This window comes from Hylobates moloch, unplaced genomic scaffold (genome assembly GCF_009828535.3).
Source record: "Hylobates moloch isolate HMO894 unplaced genomic scaffold, HMol_V3 SCAFFOLD_1, whole genome shotgun sequence".
NCBI classification, from domain to species: domain Eukaryota; kingdom Metazoa; phylum Chordata; class Mammalia; order Primates; family Hylobatidae; genus Hylobates; species Hylobates moloch.
The window spans coordinates 204,671,569-204,698,234 of record NW_026652276.1 but is presented as its reverse complement, the minus strand read 5'-3'; the positions used below and the strand labels follow the sequence as shown (position 1 = coordinate 204,698,234).

Here is a 26,666-nt window from a genome sequence, read left to right as displayed (position 1 = left end):
GCTTCTATTGGCTAGTAATAGAGCCTTAAAATGATCTGATTAGAAATGTCACAATGATACATCTGATAATATCATAATTAGCATTTAATAATGGATACAGTGCCAGTGTTCTAAGTACTTTATGCGTATTAACCCTATAATAAGGAACTCTACATGTATTAACTAAATAAAGTTAGTCCCATTTTATAGATGGGAAAACAGGGATAGGATTGTTCAGTAATTGCTTAAAACCACATTGCTAATAAGTGGTGGAATCTATCCCGGAGTCTGTGCTTTCATTCATAACACTATTCTTCCCTGGGACATTCCTGATTCTTTGCCCTCACTTGTGTCCAGTTAGAATTCAGGGCTCCCTTCTTAGGCCTCCCAGAACACTTTTATTCTTGCTTTCATTTTGGTACTTATATCATACTTTGTTATAATTATTATTTTCATTATAATTTTTTGAGACAGAGTCTCCCTCTGTCACCCAGGCTGTAGTGCAGTGGCCATCTTGGCTCACTGCAACCTCTGCCTCCCAGGTTCAAGCAATTCTCATACCTCAGGGATTACAGTCACACACCACCATGCCTGGCTAATTTTTGTATTTTTAATAGAGGTGCGGGATTTCGCCATGTTGGCCACGCTGGTGTTGAACTCCTGGCCTCAAGTGATCCACCTGCCTCAGCCTCCCAATGTGCTAGGATTACAGGTGTGAGCCACCATGTCCAGCCTACAATTATTTTTCTAAACATATCTCCTTTTTAGGTTATTAACATCTTGGAGACAGAGACCTTCTCTTAATCATCTAAGATGATTAAGATAATAAATAATTGTTAATTGAATTAATGCTTTGTTCAGATTTAGTCTCTAGGTTAGCCAGACATTTTGTGAATAAATACGATTTTTAAAATTATTTTTATTAGGAACATTCCTTTGTGTAGTTATCCCAACTTTGACCTTCTCTTGACCTTATAAATTCCGTATCTTGTTCTAATAAATTATTTGCGTAAAATTATCCCTGGGACTTTCCAGAGCATTATTGTCCAATAGAACTTTTTATGATGCTGTCCAATATGGAAGACATCTGTGATTATTGTGCACTTAAAATGTAGCAGGTGTGACTTTGAGAGACAACATTTTTCACTTATATTTGAATAGCCATTGTGGCCAGTGGTGACCTTATTAAACAGTACAGCTCCAGAGAGCAAAAGCAAGATGAGTCCAGAAACTAACAGTGTACCCTCCCGCCTGCCCCTGCCCCCGCCCCCCAAGCCACCCAGCTTTGGAGCTTACCTAGAGAGGACAGTAACAGTGTAAAAGATCTGTGTGGACTCAAATTGAAATCATTCCCAATTAATTTATACATTCTAAAAAATAGAGAACATTTAAGTTATTAAATCTCAATCTCAGCTCACTGCAACCTCTGTCTCCTGGGTTCAAGCATTTCTCTTGCCTCAGCCTCCTGAGTCCTGAGACTGGGACTACAGGCGCTTGCCACCACGCCTGGCCAAATTTTGTATTTTTAGTAGAGACGGGTTTCATCATGTTGGACAGGCTGGTCCTTAGGTGATCCACTCTCCTTGGCCTCCCAAAGTGGTGAAATTACAGACGTGAGCCACCACACCCAGCCTTAAGTCTCTTAAATTGTGAATAAAATGTAAATCGTAAAAACAAAACTTAAGAAAGGTTCTTGGATTCTTTGGCGGGGTTTTTTGTTGTTGTTGTTCATTTGTTTGTTTTTTTGGTGGGGATGCTATCTAGCTCTTGTGTATAATGTACAGGAGAGTCTCAAATGTTGTACTTTAAGTCCTTAGGTTGTATGTTGAATTTAAACTGTTACTTGTTACAAAGTCCTTACCTTTACCTCATGCCTTCAAAAGCTCATATTTAAATAAAATGGCTCTCAAATTAACCTACCTTTTGCACGTTTTTTGCCCACCTTGATTGTACATGTCAAAGTCAAGCCAACTAAAAGTGCTTATTTATATAAAGTATATGTACATCCCTGTGACTGTCCTTAAATGCTTATTAGATCATTGAATTGCTGAATATAGAATAACAAATATGGAAGACAAAAAATTTTAATTTGCTTATTTTTATTGATCATGTTTAAGAGTTCGAAAGACTGCAAGAGTAAGTTTGTAAAAGAAATCAAAGACTTTGTTGTTCATTATAGACTGGCTATCTCCCTGTAGTAGCCAAAGTTTGCTTTTTATTACTTTGAGCCCCTGTAGGTACTGTAGTATGTTATTCAGCAATGTTTACTTTTAATTTTTTAGGAGGAAGCTAAAGAGCTACTCAAAATTCTTGCTAGGTTACTGTTTCTAGGTCAGAAAGGTTATTTTTGTTTGTTTGTTTCAGACTTGCACCATGATGTGATTTGAGTAGGTCTTTTTTTTACGTGTATATTTTTTAAATCAATTTTTAATTTTTAGAAAGCCAAAATATCAACATGGTTTAAAAATCCCACAGTGTGCAGGCGCCTGTAGTCCCAGCTACCAGGAGGCTGAGGCAGAAGAATGGCATGAACCCAGGAGGCAGAACTTGCGGTGAGCCGAGATTGTACCACTGCACTCCAGTCTGGGTGAGAGAGCGAGACTCCGTCTCAAAAAAAAAAAACAAAAAACCCCACAGTGTGAAAAGAAAGTGATGTTTCTCATTTATCCAGTCCTTCATTTGCCTAGTCATTTCTTCTCCAACAAAATACCTGTCCACACACAGAACCTCTAAACAACTGTTACTAGTTTTGTCTCTTTTTCAGAAGGTTCTGTGCATACATAGGCAAATGTACGTTATTTATTCTTGTTTGTGATATTGTGTACAGATGTTAGTATATGCTACCCTTCCTTTTACATCTTGCCTTTTATTCAGATTACAGTGTATCTTGTTCATCTTATCATTACTTGAATAACAACTGTTTTTTTTTTTGCAGCTGTATGATATCCTATTTGTATAACTGAACTGTGCTTTATTTAATGAGTGTGTATTTTTCTTGATGACCAAAAAAATTCGAGTAATTTTGGATAATTTTAAGATTCTGAAGATTTGAATTAATGATTTAAAATAATGATTTTGATAGAAGTCATTGTAAAGTGTGTTACCCCTTTACCCTGCTTTAATTAAATAGATCAAACACATTACTGAACTGATTTTAATTCTTACATGATAAACTGGTTGTTGGGAAACAGGTTTGGGGGTAACCATATATTTTGTGCTAGGTGAGTATAGAAATAAGACAGGGCCCTATCTTCAAGGAGTTGACAGTCTGCTGAGAAGACCTAAGTGAACAGATTATAATACAGTAACTGGTATAATTAAGGTTCCTAGGCACTATGGGAACTCAATGGATAGGGCTTTGTCGCAGACTGAGGGAAAGGTGGATTGGGAGGTTCCTGTCACATGTGAGCAGTGGCTAGTGACTATCTGTCTGGTGGCTTGGGTGGTAAAAAGAATTTACCACGACAGTTGTAGGCACAGAAAGGCAGATTTCTTAGAGACAGTATGAAAATATGTTGCAAGGGTGCAACAGACAGGTCAGCAAGAGAGGAGCTGACTGCCAGGATACAAAGGCTTGTTGGAGATTTTATAGAATGGTGCTTGTGCTCTGTACGGAAGAGGGCTTTGTGCAGTACTCATAACAAGGTTGCAGTGAGCTAACTTGAATTTTTCTGTCAGCCAAGGGTCTGCTGATAGCTGAGCTCAGGAAGATCGTGAGTTATTTGCACAGAAGGGCTATGTGTCCTGGACCATGAAGAAAGGCAGACTTACAGCTTATCTGCTTTCTCTTTTTGCTTTCCCTGGGTCATCTCGCCAGCCTGACTCCCCTCCCAAATTAGGACTTCACAGTTCCCACAGGCAACGTCATAGCTGAAGTTTGAACAGGGACCAAGTGAAAGGAGAGTCAGAGAGGGTACTTCACTTTTGAGAGCATAGATTTCGACATAAAGGATCGGGATATGAGAGAGGTTAATGACTTCTAAGACAGTCCCGTGTGACTTCAGCATATCATGTGGTAGATGACAATGAGGCTGCACATTTCTTTTTATGATCAGAAACATTATTTTCCCAATATTTTGCACTGCTGATGAGAACACATGTAAAATATTGACTTCATTTTAACAAGAGTGACCAGACTAATAAAGGGATTCATAAACCAGGTCAGATGAGGAATGATCAAAATAAATTTTACCTTAAAAAGAGATGATGTGACAAGTAGAGTTTTAGTGGAACATTGCTGTGGAAGCGAAAATGTTGCTGCCACTACACAGAAATAAGTATGCTGTAACTGGAGGATGCAGTATATACCTTCGGTTTTGCATTATTATAGCTATAGTACCTGGCATTATGCCTGCCACATAACAAATGCTCAACATATACTTGAATGAAAGAATAAAAAATACAAAACACATGGGTGGCAATTGCCAGGAAAACAGGTTTAGATTAACTATTTAAAATTTTCTAACAGTAAGATATTCTTACTGCTAAAACAATAAGATAGTTTTTCCCTCAAGTTGTGAGCACCCCATTACAGCAAGCATTTAAGCAAATGCTTTGTAATCATCTGTTAAAAATATTATATGGGGCTGGGCATGGTGGCTCATGCCTGTAATCCCAGCACTTTGGGAGACCAAGGCAGGAGGATCACTTGAGGCTAGGAGTTGGAGACCAGCCTAGACCACATAGTGAGACCCTGTCTCTTTAAAAAAAAAAGTTATATGAAGGATTCTTAAAACATTGAATATAGAAGACTCTCCTCCTCCCACATACACTCACTGTCATTACCCACCTATCTTAGTGTTTTTGTGTTTTTTTGAAGTTGCTTGGCTTTAGTTCTCTTAAATGGATAAGATCACTATATGTTCAAAAGTTGTTTCATTAAGTGTGGTTTGGCAAAATGAATATATTCACTTAGATAGTTGTTTTCTTCATATACAAAATTCTGTTGTTTTGATTGATGCATCATTTTCTGACCCCAAGCAAGGCTAATCCAGGTTTTGTGGCCTGAAGCTTATAATTTGGAAGGGCTCTCATTAAGAATAATAATCCAAAATTAAGTCTAAGAGTGAATGTTTATTTGGTGTGAGAAAAGATCACAACAAATAAAAAATGCCATAAACTTCACAAAATTTAGACAAGTAGCTTATTATAACTTACTGTGTTTATTATTAATTAACAGCCCGATATATTATACCTGTTTGGTACTTTTTTTCTACCTATTGTGGCCATATATTCATTGATCACTTCTTTACATGACAGTTTTATGTTTTATATAGGAAGAGTCTTTTCCTCTTGCATAAGGCTTGACAGAGTACCAACCATGGACCAAATTCAGCCTGCTTGTTTTTATAAATAAAGTTTTTTTGCAGCACAGGCATATGGATATTATCTGTGGCTGCTTTTGTGTACAACAATGGATGAGTTGAAAGAGATCATATGGTCCACAAAGCTTAAAGTATTAAATATCTGGCTTTTTACAGAAAAAGACTCCTGCTCTAACATATTTGCTCAAAATTTATTTACTATCGATAGTTGCGAAGCTGAAAAAAAAGTTTTGAAACCAGTTACTAGTAATGTAATAGCACATCTGTAATTTCCTTCACTTTGCATAAAACATGTTTCTTGCCTGGGGAGAACTTTACGTCTCATTTGTTTGGACCACTACCCCGACCCCAGAAGTGTCCATGTAGTTGGATCATAGTATGTCACACCCAGCAGAAGCTGGGTAACACTCATGCAAATCCTTGGGTTAAAGATTGAGTCTGGATGCATCATGTGGTCCAAGAGGGATGGGACATTACTGCTAGGAGCTAGGCGGATACAGAGATAGTGCATTCTTGATGGAAGTTCCACAATCATCTTCAGGGATAGCTAAAGAGGAGCCCCTAGGCATGAGGCTGCAGTTGCCACTGGTCCTGTGTCCCAAAGGAGAATAATCCAAGCCTTGTAAGGGACTCTACGAAGTAAAAGATCCTGAAACTTAATTAGCTTCATGGTAAGTTCACCTCTTTTCCCCAGAACAAACAACTTAATGTCTGTTTGGAGTTTTTCCCTTCATAAACATCTTTTTTTCCTCATGCACCAGCAATCCTTTACTTTCTACAACCACTACCACAAACTCTCCCTCCCTGCTATTTTCCCTGCCCCAAAATTAAGGTAAAAAACAGACCAAAAGAGAGCGTTAGAGGAATAAAACTATATTAAGGATATATCCTTCTTGGAGAATCATTTAGCTGGCATAGGGCAAAAATATGACAAATTAGGAATTGGGATGAATCACTGATTATGTAGTGTATGTTGAGTATAGAATTAGCAGCTGATTGGGAAATTCATCCAAAGCTGTATAATATGTGACCTCTGGCAAATAAATTGAGCTCATCTGTAAAATTAGGGGATTGGATTATATGCTTGATAAAATATATGGTGAAATGGTATTAAGTGCTATTTGGCTCTAGCATTCAGGAATACCCACATCCCACCAGCAACTGCAGTAACTACTTTGCACCCTCTCATCCCAAACTTACCACAGAAGAGTAGTAGCAAAGTTAAAAAACAAAAATCTCTCTTTCTCTCCCCCTTCCTTCCTCCCTCCCTCTCTCTCTCTCTCTCTCTCTGTTTCTTTCCCTCTCTCTCCCTCCATCCTGCAGTTGCACGCTCCCTCCGTCTATTATCTCTCTGTTTTTTCCCCTTGTTATCAGGACTGGGGGCTCCACTAGTAATGTTAAACTTTGGGTCGGGCACAGTGGCTCACGCCTGTAATCCCAACACTTTGGGAGGGTGAGGCAAGCGGATCGCCTGAGGTCAGGAGTTCAAGACCAGCCTGGCCAACATGCTGAAACCCCATCTCTACAAAAATAACAAAAATTAGCTGGGTATGATGGTGGGTTCCTGTAATCCCAGCTTCTTGGGAGGCTGAGGTGGGAGAATTGCTTGAACTTCGGAGGCGGAGGTTACAGTGAGCCAAGATCGTGCCATTGCACTCCTCCACCCTGGGTGAGAGAGTGAGCCTCGGTCTAAATAAAGAAAGAAAAATAAAAATAAACTAATTGGTGAGCTGGGACTCCTAGGGTACCCGCTTTCCAACTGTATTCCCTGAAAATCCAGACCCAAATTTCAGGTTTTACCGTAATCCAACTGAATTTGCAAGAAACAGAAGGAAAAGGAGACCGAAGAGAGAGGAAAAACTCCTTTTAAGTAGATCCACTTAAGTTACAGGGTAGGCCAGAAGAGAACAAGCCACACCTATGAGCTGTCCTTTTAACACAGTGTCCTCACCCATTTGCAAATATAACCCAGTCTATAATGAGATCAGTATTCCTCTCACCTTTATCTGTATATGATTATCATTCTGGTAGTAGAAAGTTAAGGAGAATACAGTAAGACTTGCCATTTTTAGTTTTAACATCTAATTTTGGTTGTTTACTGGTAATGCTAAAGGTCTGTGCCACATAATACTTTGCAATTTTCTGGATATATGAATTTAAATCATAGGCAGTATATAAGATTGGTGTGTGGTTGTGAATGACCTAAGCCTGCTGTCTAGCACACACCTTTCCATATGGCTTTTGTATATAATAAAGTGGTTTTTTTAATGGTTCCAAACAGGAATGTGCACTGATAATGAAGGTGAGGTCTAAAACTTTTATGATTTGTAACCAAAAATTTGTCATAACTATACTGGTAGAAATGGAATGGAGGAAGATGTAGAGCCATTTCTTATAGGTCATACGTCTTTTAGTATATTAAAACAATCCCCTACATCTCTTATCTGTTGTTGCAAACAAACCACCTAATGACTTTGTGACTTACAGCAGTATCAACATATTTCTCATTCTGTAGATTGAGTGATTGGTCTACTGGTGACTAATGTCACCAGAATGTAGGGACTGGGCTCAGAAAGGACAGTTGAAATGGACTAGGGCCTTGCTCTCCATGTGGTCTTTGATTCCAGGTTTTAGGGCAGCACTTCCAAAAGGGCAAGCTGCAAGATACAAGTATTCCCACTTCTCCTTCCATTTACCAATGTTTTCTTTGTCAAAACAAGTCACATAGACAAATCCAGCATAAGTGGAGGAAGATAATATATAAGAACTTGAATCAAAGGCCATTAAGGAATGATGTGCTACTGTACCAAATCTCCAGTCAAGGTTTCCAAACTGTATATGGCTGTTTATCTCTTTAAATCACAAAATTGAGCTGTGTTTTGTATTACTTTAACATTAAATCTGTGTCTTCAATCCATGCCACTCTTCTCTTTCTTATTTCCTACTCCACACAGTTCACCAAACTATCCTATGGTAGGGTCTTTTTTGATGAGTCTACTTAGAATGCCATTTCCTCCGTACTTACTTCTCACCAACGCTTTGTTCACTTGACTCACCCTTTTTCATCTTCAGGTAAGATGTCACCTCAGGGAAGCCTTCCTACACTAGTTAGGTTTTACATTTTTCTTGCATACTAATTTTTCCTAGTAGCATTTTAATAGTTATTAATGCCAGTCTCCCCATTAGCTAGATGTTTTAGAACCTTGTCTAATTCATTTTTGTATTTGCCCTCATTTTCATTCTTGTCCTCACCCCCAGTTATCCCAGCCCCTTGTACATAGTAGGTTCTTCATCAACATTTGGTGAACAAATATGTCTGGCATAGAAATTTTCTTAAAAAGCTGCCAAGATCTAAAAGACTCTCTGTGTTTGGTCCCTAAGATAGCAGCTGTTTTTATCTGGCTCCGTTTTTCTTCACTGTTGAGATTCTGTTTGTTACTTTTTGCTTTTGTGGTTTTCCTCCTTCATTCCTCCGGGTTTGCTTTTTTTAAAAAATTATTTCTTGTGGAGTCTTTTGTCATTGCCATATTCTTTTTAAAACGTGTACTGTTTTTGTTTGTTTTCTCTTTTCTTTTCTGGTTATTTCTCATTTTAGAAATTACCAGGTGATAAGATCCCTTCTCTCCAAAGTGAATTTTTGTGTTTTCTTTTCCTGGATAGTTCTTACTGATACTCACCACTCTCAGGAGTTTTTGTTCCCTGCCAGATACATTGTTTTTCTTTTTTAAATTTATGATTTCTGTATTGGGTTTTGAGGTAGGCATATAACGGTTGTTGCTACTTTAATTATTTAGAACATTGTTTCATGAGATCACTGCATAATAAACTGTAAGAATTCAACCGAATTCTTTGCATTTCTTTTATACTACTTTTTATAATGTATAGATTAAAATTTTACAGTCATCTCTTAGTATCCATGGGGGATTGGTTCTAGGGCCACCCACAGATACCAAAGTTCACACATATTGAGATCCTTCAGAACCCACCCATGTGAAAAGTCTCCCCTCCTGTTTTGTGGGTGTCTCATCCTGCTAATAACTGTATTTTTCAATCCACGTTTGGTTTCGGATGCAGAACCCTGCGATATGGAGTCCTGACTGTATTTAGTGAAAAAGATCTGCATGTAAGTGGACCCACACAGTTCACACCTGTATTGTTCAAGGGCCAACTGTATATTCAGAGTAATAATAGGTCATTTCATGTAAATATATCATCAGAGCATCTAGGAATGTATTTAAATCTTAGCTTTTATATAATGAGAAAACTTAGAATGGATTTTCCCATGTTAGTTTTCAGACATTTGAGGCCAAATACACATTCAGATACATGCGTACGTATAAAAGTTGGAGTATTTGACTGTTAATCTAGGTCAACGTGGTCATAGAAAAGACTTTATTTTATTAAGTCATATGATTTTCCCCCACATTTAGTGTATTTTGGATATTTATTGAAAATATGTTTTTGGCCAGGCACAGTGGCTCACATCTGTAATCCCAACACTTTAGGAGGCCAAGGTAGGAGGATCACTTGAGGTCAGGAGTTTGAGACCAGCCTGCGCAACATAGTTAGACTGCATCTCTACAAAATATTAGAAAATTAGCCAGTCATAGTAGTGTGTGCTGGTAGTCCCAGCTACTCAGAAGGCTTGAGTGAAGTAGGAGGATCACTTGAACCTAGGGGCTTGATGCTGCGGTGTGCGATCTCACTCACCATTGCACTCTTGCCTGGGTGACAGAGCAAGACCTTGTCTCAAAAAGAAAAAGAGAAAATATGTTTAAATATTTTCTTTAACAGCATTGTATATTTATTAGATTGTTAAAGTAATTATTATTAAATATTCAGTTATTCAGTATTAAGTCATCTTAGTATTTGTTGTAGGCAGTTGATGGCTAAAAACAAGGATCCCTGTGACTCCTAGTATTTTCTAGTCTTTTCGTTATCTAGCTGTTTCTGTAGTCAAAGAAATACCTATTTTCCTGATCTAAAATTCTTACTCTGACCTGTTACATAATGTGGTTGTTCTGAAAATGTGAAAGGAATTTAAACAGTAGAAGTGCTGAATGTTTGTGGTTTAAGTCTTACTCAGGACAGAACTTTTAAGAAAGTTGATACACATATAGAGGGAATAGGAGGAAGTGGGAGTTTTCTTAGTTTTGGGCCATTGCAGCAGTGGCTAACATATATAGAGGTAGTAATGGCTCTGGGGAGAGGACCACCTTCTCAAGATAGCTGTGGTTATGAAAGAGAGCTAAGGGTCATACATTTTAATGAATCATTTGTGATTGTTAAAGTTAGAAATAATTTCATACTTGCAGATACAGTACAAAGAACTTGTATATATCCTTCATCCAGATTTGCCAAATGTTTATTACATTTACCACGTTTTTTTTTCTCTATATATATGTATACATGCATGTTACTGAATAACGTGAGAATAAGTTGCAGACATAATGCCTCTTTATAATATTTCAGGCTATATATCCTAAAATCAGAGTCATTCTCTTATTATTGTAGTATCATTATCAAAATCAGAACATGTAGTTTTTAACAAATACTTGTTCACTTGGGGACAAAGTATAGGTGGAGTGAAAGTATAAGCTTGCAGAACTACTTTAAGTGCTTATGGGAATTGCAGTCTTTTTACTGGTTAGGAAATCAATACAGAAAATTATTCTGATGTAGAGTAAGACCAGTGGAATAACAAAGTAACACAAGGTACATAAACAAGCACTTCAGAAATGTGAAAAAAAAAAAAAAAAAAAACCAAAAGAAGTCATTTCAACCTAAGGAATCAGAAATACTTCTCGACTGGTGCAGAGTCAACTTCAAAGAGATGGAAGTCCCGGGCAGAAGGACAGTGGGAGGGAATTCACTTCCTGGAATACATCCCTCGTGTTCTTCCTGCCCTTGATCATCAAAGTTCTGAGAATGAATATGTTATTACAGTTACTCAGTACTGAAATATCAGGAATACACAAGATACGACAGGTTCTGTTTCTACCAAAGTTGATACAGTACTTTTTTTCCTTTTAATTAGCAGATTTTAACCTTAACATTATTAGGGTAATAAGAAATAGATTTCCCTTCCTAAGCACTTGTTCTTAGGTTGTTTTTCATTAATATCTTCTTAATTATGAAAGACAAGAAGGAATGGAATTGATTCATTGTAATTACCTAAAGGAATGGAAGGAATGTCTTTAAAAACTTAATTAAGTCACTGTCAATCTAGAGTGTGGGGATTAGTGACTGTTTTTATATTGTCTAGCATTAATATACTGTATTAAATGTATGCTAGTTATTCTCATATTCACTGTTATTATTCTGAATTAGAAAAGGCTTTACAAGGTGCTGTGGTATGTCATTTTCAGACTGCCAGATGAAGGTAAGAATTAATGAAACAGACAGACTGATAATAACAGTGTAGCAAATTTTTGAAAATCCAGTTACTGAAAATTGCTTTTGAATAGTTGCTTTTTTAGTTTTAATGTTTATAATGCAGTATGCTGTCTGTGAAAAATTATAGCATTGTTAGTCTTTATTTCTTAAGCAAGTGTTTTAAGAATTTACGTGTATCTAAAGGTTTAAATGTTTTTTAGTTTGGGTTTTTTTGTTTTGTTTTTTAAAGTTCACATATATAGCCACACGATGTTTTACAACATGAATATTTATAACATCATGAATATTTAGTCCTTTGGCTAGCAAGGGGATTTTCATAATGGAATTTCAGACCCTATTGAATAACTTTTGTGTGTGTGTGTGAGCTGTTACTTCTTGATTTCTGGTAAAAAGTAAAGTAGGGAGATTTTTAGATCTTCATTTTGGTACATCTAATTTCCTAATTGCTTTCCTTTTTAGAAATGAATGTATTTTCACAGTACCATACTAAAAAAGACTTTATATGAATTCTCCTTAGAACTAACAAATTTGCTTGTTTGATTTTTGAATTCTTCAGCCTGGTATTTGATACCTTTAGATAGTGTATGCAAGACCCATTTTTCTGAAGTTTTCAGTGCTGGCAGCAGGATGCCTGTGGCACCATCATCCTGAGATTGTGCACTTGCAAACACAAGTGTGTTTTGAGCAGGCCAAAAAGTGTCCCACATTCTTCAGTCTCCTCTTTGAAACCCAGTGTCCCAGTATACACATTTTTTGTTTTTAAGTTATCATAATTTTTAATGACTCTTGTAGAAATTTTTCTGTTCCTTTGTGTCCTACTCAGCACTGTGTGTGAAGTTCAAGGTTGAATTTGGTCTGTAATGTTAAAAACGTAACATTGAACATTGTTATCTGAGCAGTTGTTTATGGACTTTTGATCCTAACAGTATACTGATCTTACATTTCTGACTTTAGTATATAGTTATAAAAGATTTGTGCATATAATTGTTCTTTGAAATTCCTCTTACCAAAAGAGGACACCCCTCAGGCATAGTTAAGTAAACCTAAAACAGCATATCTTCAAATCTTAATGTAGTCTATTTTTTATTACAGAGCCCAAATTCCATTGAACTAAGATACCATAATTACTTAATCAGCTCCTATTTTAGGTTATTTCAGTTCTTCCTCTTTAAAAAAATATATATTTATATGAAATATTTTATTTTTATATTTACATTAAAATATGAAGTATTATATTCTAAATGATTTTCTTAATTTCTAGTTTAAAAGTGAAATTACTGGATCAGAAAACATAATTATGGCTTTCAGAGGATTTGTAAGTGCTTTATCAGTATATGTGTGTATCACTTTCATAGAAACTTAAGGTTGAATAGTTACATTCTAGGTTATAAAATAAACTTAATTTAGAATAAAATTAGTTTACACCTTTTCATGATATAGTCTTGAGGAAGGGGGCAACATGGTATACTGGAAAATCTAATGCCCTAAATTGTCCATTGCATGTAACGAGTTAGCTTCACTCCTATACATCTGAAAGGGTTCTATTTAGGGACTATCCTTGGTAAAATTTAGACAATAGTCACTCAAATATTTTTCATATCCTCAGTATAGCGTTAAAACTGTGTGGCCCCTTGTGCAAATCACTTACAATCTTAAACTCACTTTAGAAAGGAGATACTATAATCTGCCTTCTAGGGTGGTAATACTGCTTTCAAGTTTGTCTCAGTCCTTATCTAGATAAGTGCTTAACTGCTTTATGGAAGTCAGCCATTACTAATGCTGCTACTTCATTGCTTAAGTGTTCACTTTATTGGGAAACAGTATAATAGGGGGAGTAAGAATGCTAGATTTGAAGTCACAAATTGCCTGGATTTGGAATTTTAGCTCTGCCATTTAGCTGTGTGGTATTGGGCAAATTACCCTCTTTCGTGTTGGGTTTCTCAAGTAAAAAATGAAGTTATCATAGTAATAACAAATGAGGCTATATTTAAAAGTGATTAACACACTTCGTAGCACATTTTAAGCATCAATAAATGTTTTAAGTAATGTTATATGATTATTATATTATTTATTACTGCATAAGAAATTACTTCAAAAACTAGTGGCTTAAAATAACAATACATGTTTATTATCTCCTTGTTTCTGTGAATCAGGAATTTAGGAGCAGCTTAGCTGGGTGGTTGCAGTCAAGCTGTCAGCAGGAGCTATGATCATCTACATATTATTTTGAACCTAATGATTATAAATTTTATATTTTGCAGACTATGTCTTCAGCAGTGGTGCAGTTATATGCAGCAGATCGGAACTGTATGTGGTCAAAGAAGTGCAGTGGTGTTGCTTGTCTTGTTAAGGACAATCCACAGAGATCTTATTTTTTAAGAATATTTGACATTAAGGTGAGTTTTGTTTTGCTTTCACTTTAAACTAGGTGATTAGGTTTTCTATATCAATTATAATTTAGTTTAGATTTGTTTATCCTATATGTGATATTTAAATTTGTACATAAACTAATATTAGAAGAGTGAAGCTTGGTTTTTAGATATTGACATATGGAAATCATGACCCAATGGGAACATGTCTGAAGCCAGAATGTGAATAGTTTCCTATTTTATCTTTCTACTGCTACAATGCATTAAAGCTTTTTTTTTTTTTTTTTAAATTATGCCTGTTGGTTCTTGGGCTTTCTCTATACTCTATATTTTTTTAATGATACTCTTTTATTCCACCTTGTTCATTATAGAATAGCGTACATAGTCTGTTCAGGGAACAACAAAATAATATTTTAGCTCAGTATGTACTATTATTTAGCCCAGGTTTAAAACATTTCAATATCTATAAAAATCTGTTTGCTACTCATTTTTCCTTATGTTGTTTCTCATGATAGATATATTCAGATTTTCATAGCTTTACATCCCTCCCCCCCAATCATAAATCACATAGCTATAGATTGGATACCCTTTGTTAGGTATTCATTTCTTACAGTTGTCATAAAAATATTTTGCTAAGACGAAGTCTCCGTTTTTTTAAAAACCTTTCTGTAAGTAAGCCTCGGTGATTAATATTTATATGTGGCAATAAGTGCAATGAGATTTTAATTACAAAAAAACTAAAACTGCCTCTAAACTCTTGGGCTCTAATATGACCTGATAGATAACATTCAAGAGATTTTTACACCTCTGGTCTCAGCTTTATTTGTAAAATCAGATAACCATCTTGCTCTGTTATGAAGTATTTCACTGAGATTAAATGAGATCTCAGTTATGGTATTTGGTAAATTAGTGCTTCTTTTGTTGTTGTTGTTGTTTTGAGACAGGGTCTTGCTCTTGCTGTCACCCAGCCTGGAGTGCACAGCTTACTGCAACCTTCATCTCCTTGGCCCAAGCAATCTTCCCACCTCAGCCTTCTGAGTAGCTGTGACTACAGGTGCATGCTACCACACCTGGCTAATTTTTGTATTTTTTTTGTAGAGATAGGTTCTGCTGTTTTGCCCAGGCTGGATTCAAACTCCTGGACTCAAGTGATCCTCCTGCCTCAGGCTCCCAAAGTGGTGGGATTACAGGCCCGAGCCACCAGTCCTGGGCTAAATTAGTGCTTCTTAACGTCTGCTTCCAAGACAGCTGAGAGATACGACATGCTTCTGTCACTAGCAGTGGCTTACTAGTAGTCACTAGCAGTGGCTTACTATGGCAGTGATTCTGGGGGGTGGGGAACACACGCATAGTTTACATAGTTTGAAAGAAACCTCCAAGTGCTTTGACATATTTGTCATAACCATTGAGAAGCACTATTTAGAAATGGCATACACATACTAAGAAGAAAGGAATTCCACTGCAGTGGTTATAATGTGTGAACAGTGTATTTTACATATTTTTAAATTGTTGTCTAGGTAGAACCTTGCATTTCTGAATAGGGCAGTGACTATCTTTCTCTAACCACTTATTTCCAATTGCTGGACACTCATAAGTCACCTTTGGTATTAAGATTCAACATATTTTTTATACTATGGCAATAGATATGGCAGTCATCATGGCACTCTTATCCATAGTTTAACCTTGATACATTTTAATTATCAGTCTCTTTCTGCATCATGATTAATACTACTTATACTAGTATATAATTAGAAAGGTACTCTGCAAAAGTTAAGAATTTGAAGATGGTTAAGTAGCAGTACAAGGAAGGTATATTTGAACCTCCCACATCTGTAAAATTGAGGAAAAGAACATAAAGTATTCCTGCAGTGTTTGATAGTACGTTGTCTAAATATTGCTGGTGGAACTGTGCTTTGGTAATCAGTTCATGTGCAAAAGTATCCTATTCCTTCCATGTGACATTGATGACCTAGTAATTATTCTGGTTATGTATTTGACCAAGTAACTGAATTTGGAAATGGTTGGCTAGTGAGATTGTATCTTAGCTGAAGTAAACGAACTTGATATGTAGGTTTTGTGAAAGATACGTTATCCAGTGTTTACAGTTTTAAGAAATTACTGATTAGATTGTGACACTATTTATATATTATAAATGTTACATGTGTGCATGTAAAAGTTATTTTTAATATAAACAATTTTCTTAATATGAGTCATCTTCTTTGTTTCATTCCTAGAGATTATGTTTTGGTAGTTCTTATTTTAATTTTTAACTTTTTTCTAGGATGGGAAACTATTGTGGGAACAAGAGCTATACAATAACTTTGTATATAATAGTCCTAGAGGATATTTTCATACCTTTGCTGGAGATGTAAGTCATATTTTTCTTTATTGCCATCTTTACTTTTTTCGTTGCTTGCCTTTTCTAATCCAAATTATTTATAGAGCCTTATTGAAAGATCAAATTCAATTTACTATTTTATTTTTTTGCTGAAGATGAAATATTCAAATTAGTATTTGTGTCTGCTGTGATAGGTAACTTCTCTAATAGTCATCTTTTACTTGAACTTCTTCATGCTTTTGTGTTGTTATTCAGATCATAAAATAATGTCTTATCTGCTAGTAAAATTAACCTTTCATTCTTCAGAAATATACTTCTTTTGCTCATTGTTTTTATGATATAAAGCTAAATTCATACATTCTGTTGTTTCCCCTTTGTGATGAAAATATTTCAGACTTGTCAAGTTGCTCTTAATTTTGCCAATGAAGAAGAAGCAAAAAAATTCCGAAAAGCAGTTACAGACCTGTTGGGCCGTCGACAAAGGAAATCTGGTAACACTTTTTTTAATTACTTAAATCGGGCCAGCAAACTAATGCTCATGGGACAAGTGTGGTCCATTTCCTGTTTTTGTAAATAAAAGTTTACTGAAACTTAGCTATATTCATTGGTTTACATGTTGTCTTTGGCTACTTTTTTGCCACAACAAAGTTAAATAGTGATGACAGTGATTATATGGTCCTCACAGCCAAAACTATTACCTGAAATATTCACTGTTTACAAAAAAATTTGGTGGTCCTTACCTTAAAATAAGTAATGTTTTTGTTGAGAACTATTTTTTTTAGATTTACTGAAGGGCCCATTCCAATAACCTTTTTTGTTGATAAAATTTCATATATATTGACTTTTAATTCTGCATTTGTGATAGCATTATTTGTAAAGTCTTAAAAGTATTTTATACTTGGTAAACAAAGACTTTAGGTAAGCTTAGAAGCAAATAAGCAGAGTTGCTAACAAGATCTGTAAACATTGCGTTGTCTTTCTATTTTGTTCCTAATACTATATAGTATAAAACCCATAAGGAACTTAGTTTAGTGTGTGAGACAACTCAAACACATATAAAACAATTACAGAACAATGCAGGATAGTATAAAGCTTTAAATTAATTGGTGTGGAACTATTATTCGACAACAGTGTACCAGGCCTTTCTCCTGTAAAGTGGAGAAAGGTGACTAGGAAAGGGGAACCTCTCCAGAATCATCTTAAGCAGATCAGTTTCAGGAAAAAGAACATGTGCTTTCATCCAGTTCTGTAGTTCCAAAAACTGTATGCCAATGACTCTCAAAGTTTTTTCTTCAGTTCTGAGACATCTTCCCTGACCTTCAGACTCTGTGTACTCAAGTGGCAGAATAGCCTTTAGACTTACCACGTCTGAGCAGAATATTTGATCCATGTCCTGTATCCTGAACCTTAGCCCCACTCAGACCCGTTCCTATTCTTCTACTAATCTTCCTTGTTTCAGTAAAAGGCATTTGTTCCATCTTATCCCTCAGGCTCACCATGGTCCCTCATAAATCCTATCAGAGTCCTATTGACTCTGCCTTCAAAAACATGTCCTGTCTGACTATTTCTTACCATTTCTGCTGCTACCATCCTAATCCAGGCCGCCATGATCTGTCAGCTGGGCTGCCACACTAGCTCTCTGACTAGTGTCCCTGCTGCTACTCAGTCCTTTTTACTGTCTCTTTTCTATACAGTAGCCAGAGTAAACTTTTAGAATTGTAGATTAAGTTATATCACTTTCTCTATTTAAAATTCTGTAAGAGCTTCCTATCATATACACATAAAATCTATAGTCCTTAACCGTGGCCTATGGAACCCTACATGATCTAGTCCCTGACTTTCCTTCTTACTGGTCTCCTTTCACTGTGCCTTTTGTTCACTGTAGTCCAGCCTTCATGATGTTCTTTCATGTTGCACCCTCCTTGGGGCCTTTGAATGTATTGTTCCCTTCCTTATTTTATTTAGATCTCTGCTTAAATGTCGGGTCTTCTGAAAAATCTTCCTTAGTCACACATACGTCAATTTAGGAATAAGATAGTTTAGTGAATTAATTTTTTTATGTTGCTGTTGTCTTACATATATTTAATAATATTATTCTAATTTATTTTCTAACAGAGAAAAGACGAGATCCCCCAAATGGTAAGCTTTTTGACGATTATTAATCTTTTAAGATTTTAGATGACAGTTTAATCCTTGTGGAAACATGTACCATACGTTAGTAGTATTTAGTATCTTTTACATGTTTATCCTTGTGGAACCATGTACCATACATGAGTAATATTTAGTATCTATGACCAAATTATACAGTTTATTGTGTTCCTATTTTTAATTAATGATTGACAGATGAGACTTAGGAAACAATATTCTTCGATATTTTTCTAACATGAAGAAAGAATACATAGGGTGAAGATCACTAATACTTATATCTTAATTCTGGATTCACAGTTGACTAAGTGTACAATCGGGCCTTAACATTTTTCCTAGAGGCAGTACATTTCGTCTAGTGTATTTTTTAATTTCCTACTTTAAGATTTATCTTTCATTCTTATTTCAAAATATGATTTCACATTGGTTATGTGTTATATGAAGCCCCTTTCAGAATGAACACCTACTGTTATGGTGTATTTAGAACTAATTTAGCTCCGTATAATGCTCTTTAATTTGATAATGACCACTTGAAGTATTATGAATTCATTTTTTTAAAAAACATTGAATACCAGAGAGTAAAAGCAGAATACCAGGATGTAAAAGATAAGGTCTCAGGGGTAGAAATTCTTACTCTAGACTTCATAAACTCCCTGCAATTGTGTGCTAAATATGTTCTTTTCTCTGGAGAGAGAGGATCCATGGGTTTAATCATATTTAAATGAGGTCCCTGACTCTATGAAGGTAAAGAACCATTCTCCAGGACACTTTGTTATGATAGAGAAAATGGCTGCTTTTTAAAAGCATATCTCAAATCCTCTTATCAGAACCTAGAATGATTATTCAAGGAAAACTTACGTAATACAAAGTTCTTAATATATGACAGCTATTGGTGATTGTTGGGGTTTGTTTCTTTTAAACAGATATGTTGCCTTTTGATTTTGTCTTTAAATTTCTTTTCCTGATCCAGAAACATGAACCAAACGTTGCTGTATTAAATTCTGGGTTATTTACCTTATTATTAATTTTTTAAATGCCTGACTACCTTCAGTAGTGCTTAACAGGTACCAAATATTGTATAGTTTCACTTTTTCTTTTGAATAGAAATATTAATACTTTTTAGGGCTTTTATGGGGATTGAAGTAATCAAAGCTTAACATAGTGCTTAATAAATACTAGTTATTCTGATGAAGATGATGACAACAATAATAATAGCAACTACTAGTTAATGATCTTTTACTACCTGCCAGGCACTGTTCAGCAACCTTCTGAAGTAGCTCCTATTATCTCTTTTATAGATAAGGAAACTGAGGCACAGACAGGTAACTTGCTCAAGGTCTCATAACTAGTAAGTAGTGAAGCAAGATTCAGCATCAGATGATTTGACTCTAGAGACTGGCCCCTTAACCACTATGTTATGTCAAGATGATTTTGAAGGCAAAACTGAGACACAGGGTAAATATCATGTCTCAGGATATATAAATTAGTACATGGCAGAGGCAAAAGAAACAGAAGCAGCTGAGTTACAGGTTGCTCATCTGTGAACTTTTGATGTAGTATTAGAAATTTTCCTTGATATAAGCCTAGTATTTCAACCTTTTTGAATTTGTTACATTATTTTGAATTTGGAGAGTATATACAGTATTGAGAACCAATGGAGAAGACTTTCTAGTGGTGTCATCAAAACACTTTGGGGAAAGTAACCCCATATTTTAAAGTGTAGATGCTGTAGAAATAATAAAATTAAGGTTGTAAATACATGTATCCATGTTGGATCAGTTCCAGGATCCCCCCCATGGATACAAAACTTCATTGATACTCAAGTCTGCGATACAAATGACATAGTATTTGCATATGACTACAGATTGTCCTATATGCTTTAAATCCTCTATAGAGTACTCATAATACCTAATACAATGTAAGTGCTAGGTACATTTGATCTTAGCCAAAAGGCTGAGAAGCAATGCTGGGTAAATAGTTGTTATACTGTATTGTCTGGGGAATAATAGCAGGAATGGTCTGTACATGTTCGGAACAGATGAACCCATCTGTTTTTATTTTTAATCCACAGTTGGTCGAATCCATGGATGTGGAATGCATGGATATGGAACTGTGAATATGGAGGGCTGAACATTTATAAAATGAATTTCTGAAGAGGCACCTAGTTTCCATGAATAGATAGAATTTGAAAATTCCTTATGTAACAGTAGTGTTTCATAATTTTATTACCCCTACTAAGAGACCCACTTAGAATTAAATGTAGTTTCAGGCCAGGTGCAGTGGCTCTCGCCTGTAATCCCAGCACTTTGGGAGGCTGAGGCAGGCGGATCACCTGAGGTCAGGAGTTCAAGACCAGCCTGGCCAACATAACGAAACCCGTCTCTATTAAAAGTACAAAAATTAGCTGGGCATGGTGGCGCGTGCCTGTAATCCCAGCTACTCGGGAGGCTGAGGCAGGAGAATTGCTTGAACCCAGAAGGCGGAGGTTGCAGTGAGCCAAGATCACATCATTCATTGCACTCCAGCCTGGGCAAAAAGAGGAAGACTTCGTCTCAAAAAAAAAAAAAAAAAAAAAACAAAAACAAAAGAATTAAATGTTAAATGTAGTTTCTTTCTCTGAGTTGGCTATTGGTTTTAAATCTTTAGTTTTAATCATTTGGCTCAGTGGTTTCAGACTTCTTTCATTAAATAAATGGAGGGATTTTTTTTTTTTTAATAGTGTTGTTAAAGGACAAAATTAAACAGCACGTATTGCCAATATTTGTATACTTATAAAATATACATATAATATGGAATTAATATATTAATACACAAAGAATGAAATAAATAATTATTAATACAAGTTGTAATATTTTAAAACTGCTTTACATTCAACTATCTTGCTTTCCCCACTAAATGGAGACCACTGTTTGAGAGGCAACATTATTACTTTACTGTATTTGGTGCACCACCACTAGGTGGCAGTGGGGCCCTGGACCATGTCCTCCAGTAGCTATGCAGGTGCTTTGTCTCAGATCCTTATTTAGATTATCAGTTTACCACATCTTTTCACATTTTAATTATTAAAAAGATACTTTATGTAGAATTTACATACATTCCGAAAATGCAATTCAGTATCTTCCTCACTCCTAATTTCTTTATTGGTCAGTCTCACATTTTAGCATATATGCTTTCCAATGATTAGTTCTCAGCTTCGTGACTGCTTGACATCAGAGGCCTCTAGGCCACCTGTTTTTCAGCTGTTTTCCTTGGTGAGGCTTCTTTGCTTCTTATGTAATTAATGGGAAACTTGAGTTCTTTTAGATTTAAAATTAACTAGACATGTCTCTTCACAAGAACATTTAAAAACCTTTTCCTGCAACAGTTGTCCTTAATCAGAAGGAGATAATTTGTCATTTGTTTTTTGAAAAAGAAGGAAAACAGCCCGCCTTCGTTATATGTTTACATAGTAGTTCTTAGGATAAGTGTAATTTCATAAATAGAATAATTAAACTTTACTAGAAATGAGCACATACATCTGTTACTAAATCTTTCATATACTTTATGTTGTTTAAAAAATGGCTCTATACCTTAAACAGGTTATCACTTTTTTAAGTGTGTCGCTTGAAACAAATACTTAATTTGGCTTTAGAATAGCATTTTAAACTTATTTCCTAACATCTTCAAACTCTAAAGTAAATAACCATTGTCAACAGAAATAACCAAGTACCTAACCTCTTGAATGTATAGAAATCCATTTTTTTCTAAATTCTGTAAGTTGTTAGTAAATATTTATTGAATAATGAATTGTTGGACCACAGACCAAGAAAACTGATAAATTGGTAAACAAAGAATGTATTATGGCATTTGTAAAAGTAGCAGTGTTATCCACCTTGTACTTTGACTTTTGTGTAAGAGGTATAAGAGGTAGAATAGTTGGCTGGGCACAGTAGCTCACGCCTATAATCCCAGCACTTTGGGAGGCTGAGGCAGGTGGATCATGAGGTCAGGAGATCAAGACCATTCTGGCTAATATGATGAAACCCCATCTCTCCTAAAATATGAAAAATTACCCAGGCTTAGTGGTACGCACCTGTAGTCCCAGCTACCTGGGAGGCTGAGGCAGGAGAATCACTTGAACCCGGGAGGCGAAGGTTGCAGTGAGCCGAGATGGCGCCATTGCACTCCAGCCTGGGCGAGAGAGCAAGACTCCATCTCAAAAAAAAAAAAAAAAAAAAAAAAGTAAAATAGTTAATTGGAAGGGTAGTGGACTAGGAACCAAGATACCAGAATACACCTTTGCTTCTGTCACTAATCATATGACTTTATAAAGATCACCTGACTCTTACTGTCCTTCATTTTCATTAATAAAATGAAAGGCGATTTTGAAAAGAAACTCTTAATTTCCCATCTAATACTAATTTTCTATATATCTCCATTATATGGATTTTTCTTTATAGGCTTACTTAATGTATTAACTAGTACTAATGAAATTCGTCTATAATGACTTAAAGAGATAATGTTGATGCATAATAATATATTCATGCCTGATTTTTGGGTAGAGGAAGAGGAGAAACACACAGTCTGATTATGATATGAGTTAAACATTGTTACTCGTTTCACATATCACTTACATTTTGTTCCTATCTTCATTCTTGAATCTTCCTCAGAGACAGCTGAATTACTTTCTCTAGTGAGTTATAAATCAAGGTTATAAGAAGCTGATTTTTCAAAAATGTACTAGCTTGGATAATTTAAATCATTAAACTTAGCTTTATCCAACTGTATTTCCATGCTAGTCATCTATAGTATAATAGATGGCTTTTATATAAGCTAAAGTGGCAGAAAATATTTTTGTTGTTTTCTGTTTTTATATTTTACTGGCGAGTCTGATTGTTTGTAGTTGCTATTTGAATACTTAGTTCAGGAAAAGTCATATGAGTGAAGACAGTGCCTAATTCTTTTTTTTTTTTTTTTTTCTTTTTTGAGATGGGGTCTTGCTCTGTTGCCCGGGCTGGAGTCAGTGGCGCAATCTCAGCTCACTCCAACCTCTGCCTCCCAGGTTCAAGTGATTCTCCTGCCTCAGCCTCCTGAGTAGCAGGGATTATAGGCATGCACCACCATGCCCGGCTAATTTTTGTATTTTTTTAGAGGCGTGGTTTCACCATATTGGCCAGGCTAGTCTGGAACTCCTGACTTCATGATCCGTCCGCCTTGGCCTTCCAAAGTGCTGGGATTACAGGCGTGAGCCACTGTGCCTGGCCAGGGAGTACCTAATTCTGATACTCCTAATTCTGTCTTAATTCTTAAATTTTGTTAAGAATAAAGATAAGAAACTAAAAGTAATTTGTAGCATCCTTATTGTGGATGGTGTTGCTGATACTGACTGGTAAAGATAAGCGAGAGGGCAGAAAGGGAAGAATGAGAAGTAAAAGCAGACCACCAGATAAGTCTGTGAAGGTCTGAGTGTAACCCCAATTCAACCCTGTAGCCCCCACATTCTGGATATTCTCAGTAAGTCCTTTATTTTGTACAACTACATAAATGCCGAAATCTGATACCTGAGCAAATTTGAAAATTCACATCCTAATCAGCCTTTCAGGTCATTCTGTACTGCGTAACTCACCTTTACTTACCGATCTAGTTATTTTTCAGATTATTCCTGGGCACTGAAAAAGCTTTTAATGATTTTTTCCATATTATTCAGTAGCTCTCATTTTTCCCAAAAACTATTTCTTACCCATATCAGCAACTTCCTATGGGATTTTTGAATGAAATTGTAACTAAAACTTTAGGATTATTAACATATTATATATAAATAGAATTTGAATATTAAGGGAAAAGAGTTGAATTTTGGTGATATTAAAAATATACCTTTCCAAATTAATTACTTTTTTGATAAGGTGACATGGCTTTCATAAATTTGTTTTAGTTTTATTTTATCTTTAATAGTAGAGTTGGGAGAAAATAGGGTATGTACAATTTACCCATGTAAATAAACCTTTTTTTTTTTCCAGATAATTTTAGTAAGTAGGATACTTTGGCAGTTTGGGGCATAATTAAAGAATTACAGTCAAATTGGATTTTAAGGATCACCTAATATACATTAGCCTTGAGATTTCTATTTGCCATTTATTGATTATGTTGGGGATCCCCAAGACCATCCTCAGAGGTGGTGATTCACCTGAAGGACTTAGAGGACTTAATATATAGCTGTACTCATGGCAAACATTTATTACAGTGAAAACACATATAAAACAAAATCAGCAAAGGGAAAGACACGTGGGATGAAGTTCATAAAAAAAACCACACACTAGTTTCCAAGAGTTCTCACAGAGGTTCCACCTAATTCCTCCAATAATGAATTGTGACAACATGTGAAATGTTGTCTAAAGGAAAAGCGTGACACTTGGTGCCCAGGGTTTTTGTTGGGGGCTAGTTACATAGGTCTCCCCTGCCTTACACTTACCAAGATTCCAGACTCCCAGAAGGAAAGTAGATGTTCAACATAAACTGCATTGTTAGCACAAACAATTTAGACACAATAAGCCTACCTTATCAGGGAATAGTGGGAGCCCTCTTGAAATCCAACTTCCCAAATGGTCAACTGAGGGCCAACCTTGCAAGTGGTCCTTTCTAAGAAGAGCAGTCTAAACTGTGCTGTGTTAAACTCTTTTCTACACAACGATGATAGTATTTCATATGTTTTGGAAGTGGTCATTAATGTAGTCACCTCAGAGGAACTTGGTCTCAAAGGAGGATTTGTCAGAGAACCATATATAAAAATAGGCTCTCTAAGGAACACGTGTTGCCCTTTAGTTGAATTTCTAAGAAATTTTTCATTTGAATGCTCCACATTCAGACTTTCATACTTTTAAGATCAAGAATTTTATTTTGAATTGTAAGACAAGTTTTGTGCTACATTTAGTACCACTTCTGAAGATACTATTAATAATGTGGAAAGATGCCTTTGGCATTTTTACTGTTGATTCTTGCACAAGATGAGTGCTTTAAGAATTTTTGCATTTTAAATTTTTAAATTCTTATACTTCTGATAGTCAAGGTGTATGCGTGCTGGTCGGGAAAATATCATTTGACATAAGTATGCCAGTTTTGGAAAAAATGGTAGTAATAATTTTAAGTACCCTTTTTCTTCTTGACTAATAAAGTTGAAACAAAGACTTAAGCCTGTATTTCTTTGTTAAATTTAAAACAAAAATAGATACTTTACTTTCTTTATCCTTGTTACAAGATATGTTTCACTTTACTGTTGAGCAATGTGTTGGGTATGAGGCTATTATAATCAACATTTAAGAGATTAATTATATTTAAATTCTACCTAGAAGTTCATATTCTTTATGAAATTTAATGGTATAAAAATGTAAGTTTGCTTTGAAATAGTGCATCTACACTAATTTCTTCAAGAACTTACAGGTTTTAGAAATTTAGGCAGCACTTTATGAAAAAAATGTAGAAGTTTAAAATATAAATAATTTATAATTAAGTGATCCTATTTCAGAAAAAGTATTTAAATTGTAAATTATGATTGTCTATCATTGTTATCTTAAATTATACCCCTTTTATATAATTTGGTTTTATTTGCAGGTCCTAATCTACCCATGGCTACAGTTGATATAAAAAATCCAGAAATCACAACAAATAGATTTTATGGTCCACAAGTCAACAACATCTCCCATACCAAAGAAAAGAAGAAAGGAAAAGCTAAAAAGAAGAGATTAACCAAGGCAGATATAGGAACACCAAGCAATTTCCAGTAAGACAGTTCTTTTGTTGTTCTTATCTTCACTTTTGATTTATTCATTGCTGTTCTTGATTTTTAACTTATTAGAAAATTTTCTTTTCGGGAGGGTGTGTACATTCATCACTTGGATACCATCTTAACTATGCACTTTATTGGCGTTTTTTTTTTTTTTTAAGGCAGCTGCTCAATAGACGTTCTTGGAATCTTACAGTTTATTTACTTTTTCAACTATGAGAAAAGAAAAATTAGATAAAGTTGTTTCTTTAATTATTGGACATAAAAATGATTTCTCACTTTGCTCTAAAAATAGCATTTAGAAATTGTTTACAGATACTGCCTAGGGGCAGTAAAACCCTTTGGTATTTATATAACAT

The 26,666-nt window shown here is 35.4% G+C and overlaps 1 protein-coding gene across 3 annotated transcripts in view; it reads left to right on the top strand.

The window, feature by feature from the left end:
• The window catches only part of WASL (WASP like actin nucleation promoting factor), a 71,760-nt gene that overhangs the window by 26,546 nt on the left and 18,548 nt on the right, over positions 1–26,666 (top strand). For all 3 annotated transcript variants that reach the window (XM_058426313.1, XM_058426316.1, XM_058426321.1), the window contains exons 2-6: positions 13,961–14,095; positions 16,350–16,436; positions 16,801–16,897; positions 18,522–18,545; positions 26,136–26,304. In XM_058426313.1, the coding sequence (XP_058282296.1) occupies positions 13,961–14,095; positions 16,350–16,436; positions 16,801–16,897; positions 18,522–18,545; positions 26,136–26,304 (512 nt within the window). The remainder of the gene's footprint in view (positions 1–13,960; positions 14,096–16,349; positions 16,437–16,800; positions 16,898–18,521; positions 18,546–26,135; positions 26,305–26,666) is intronic.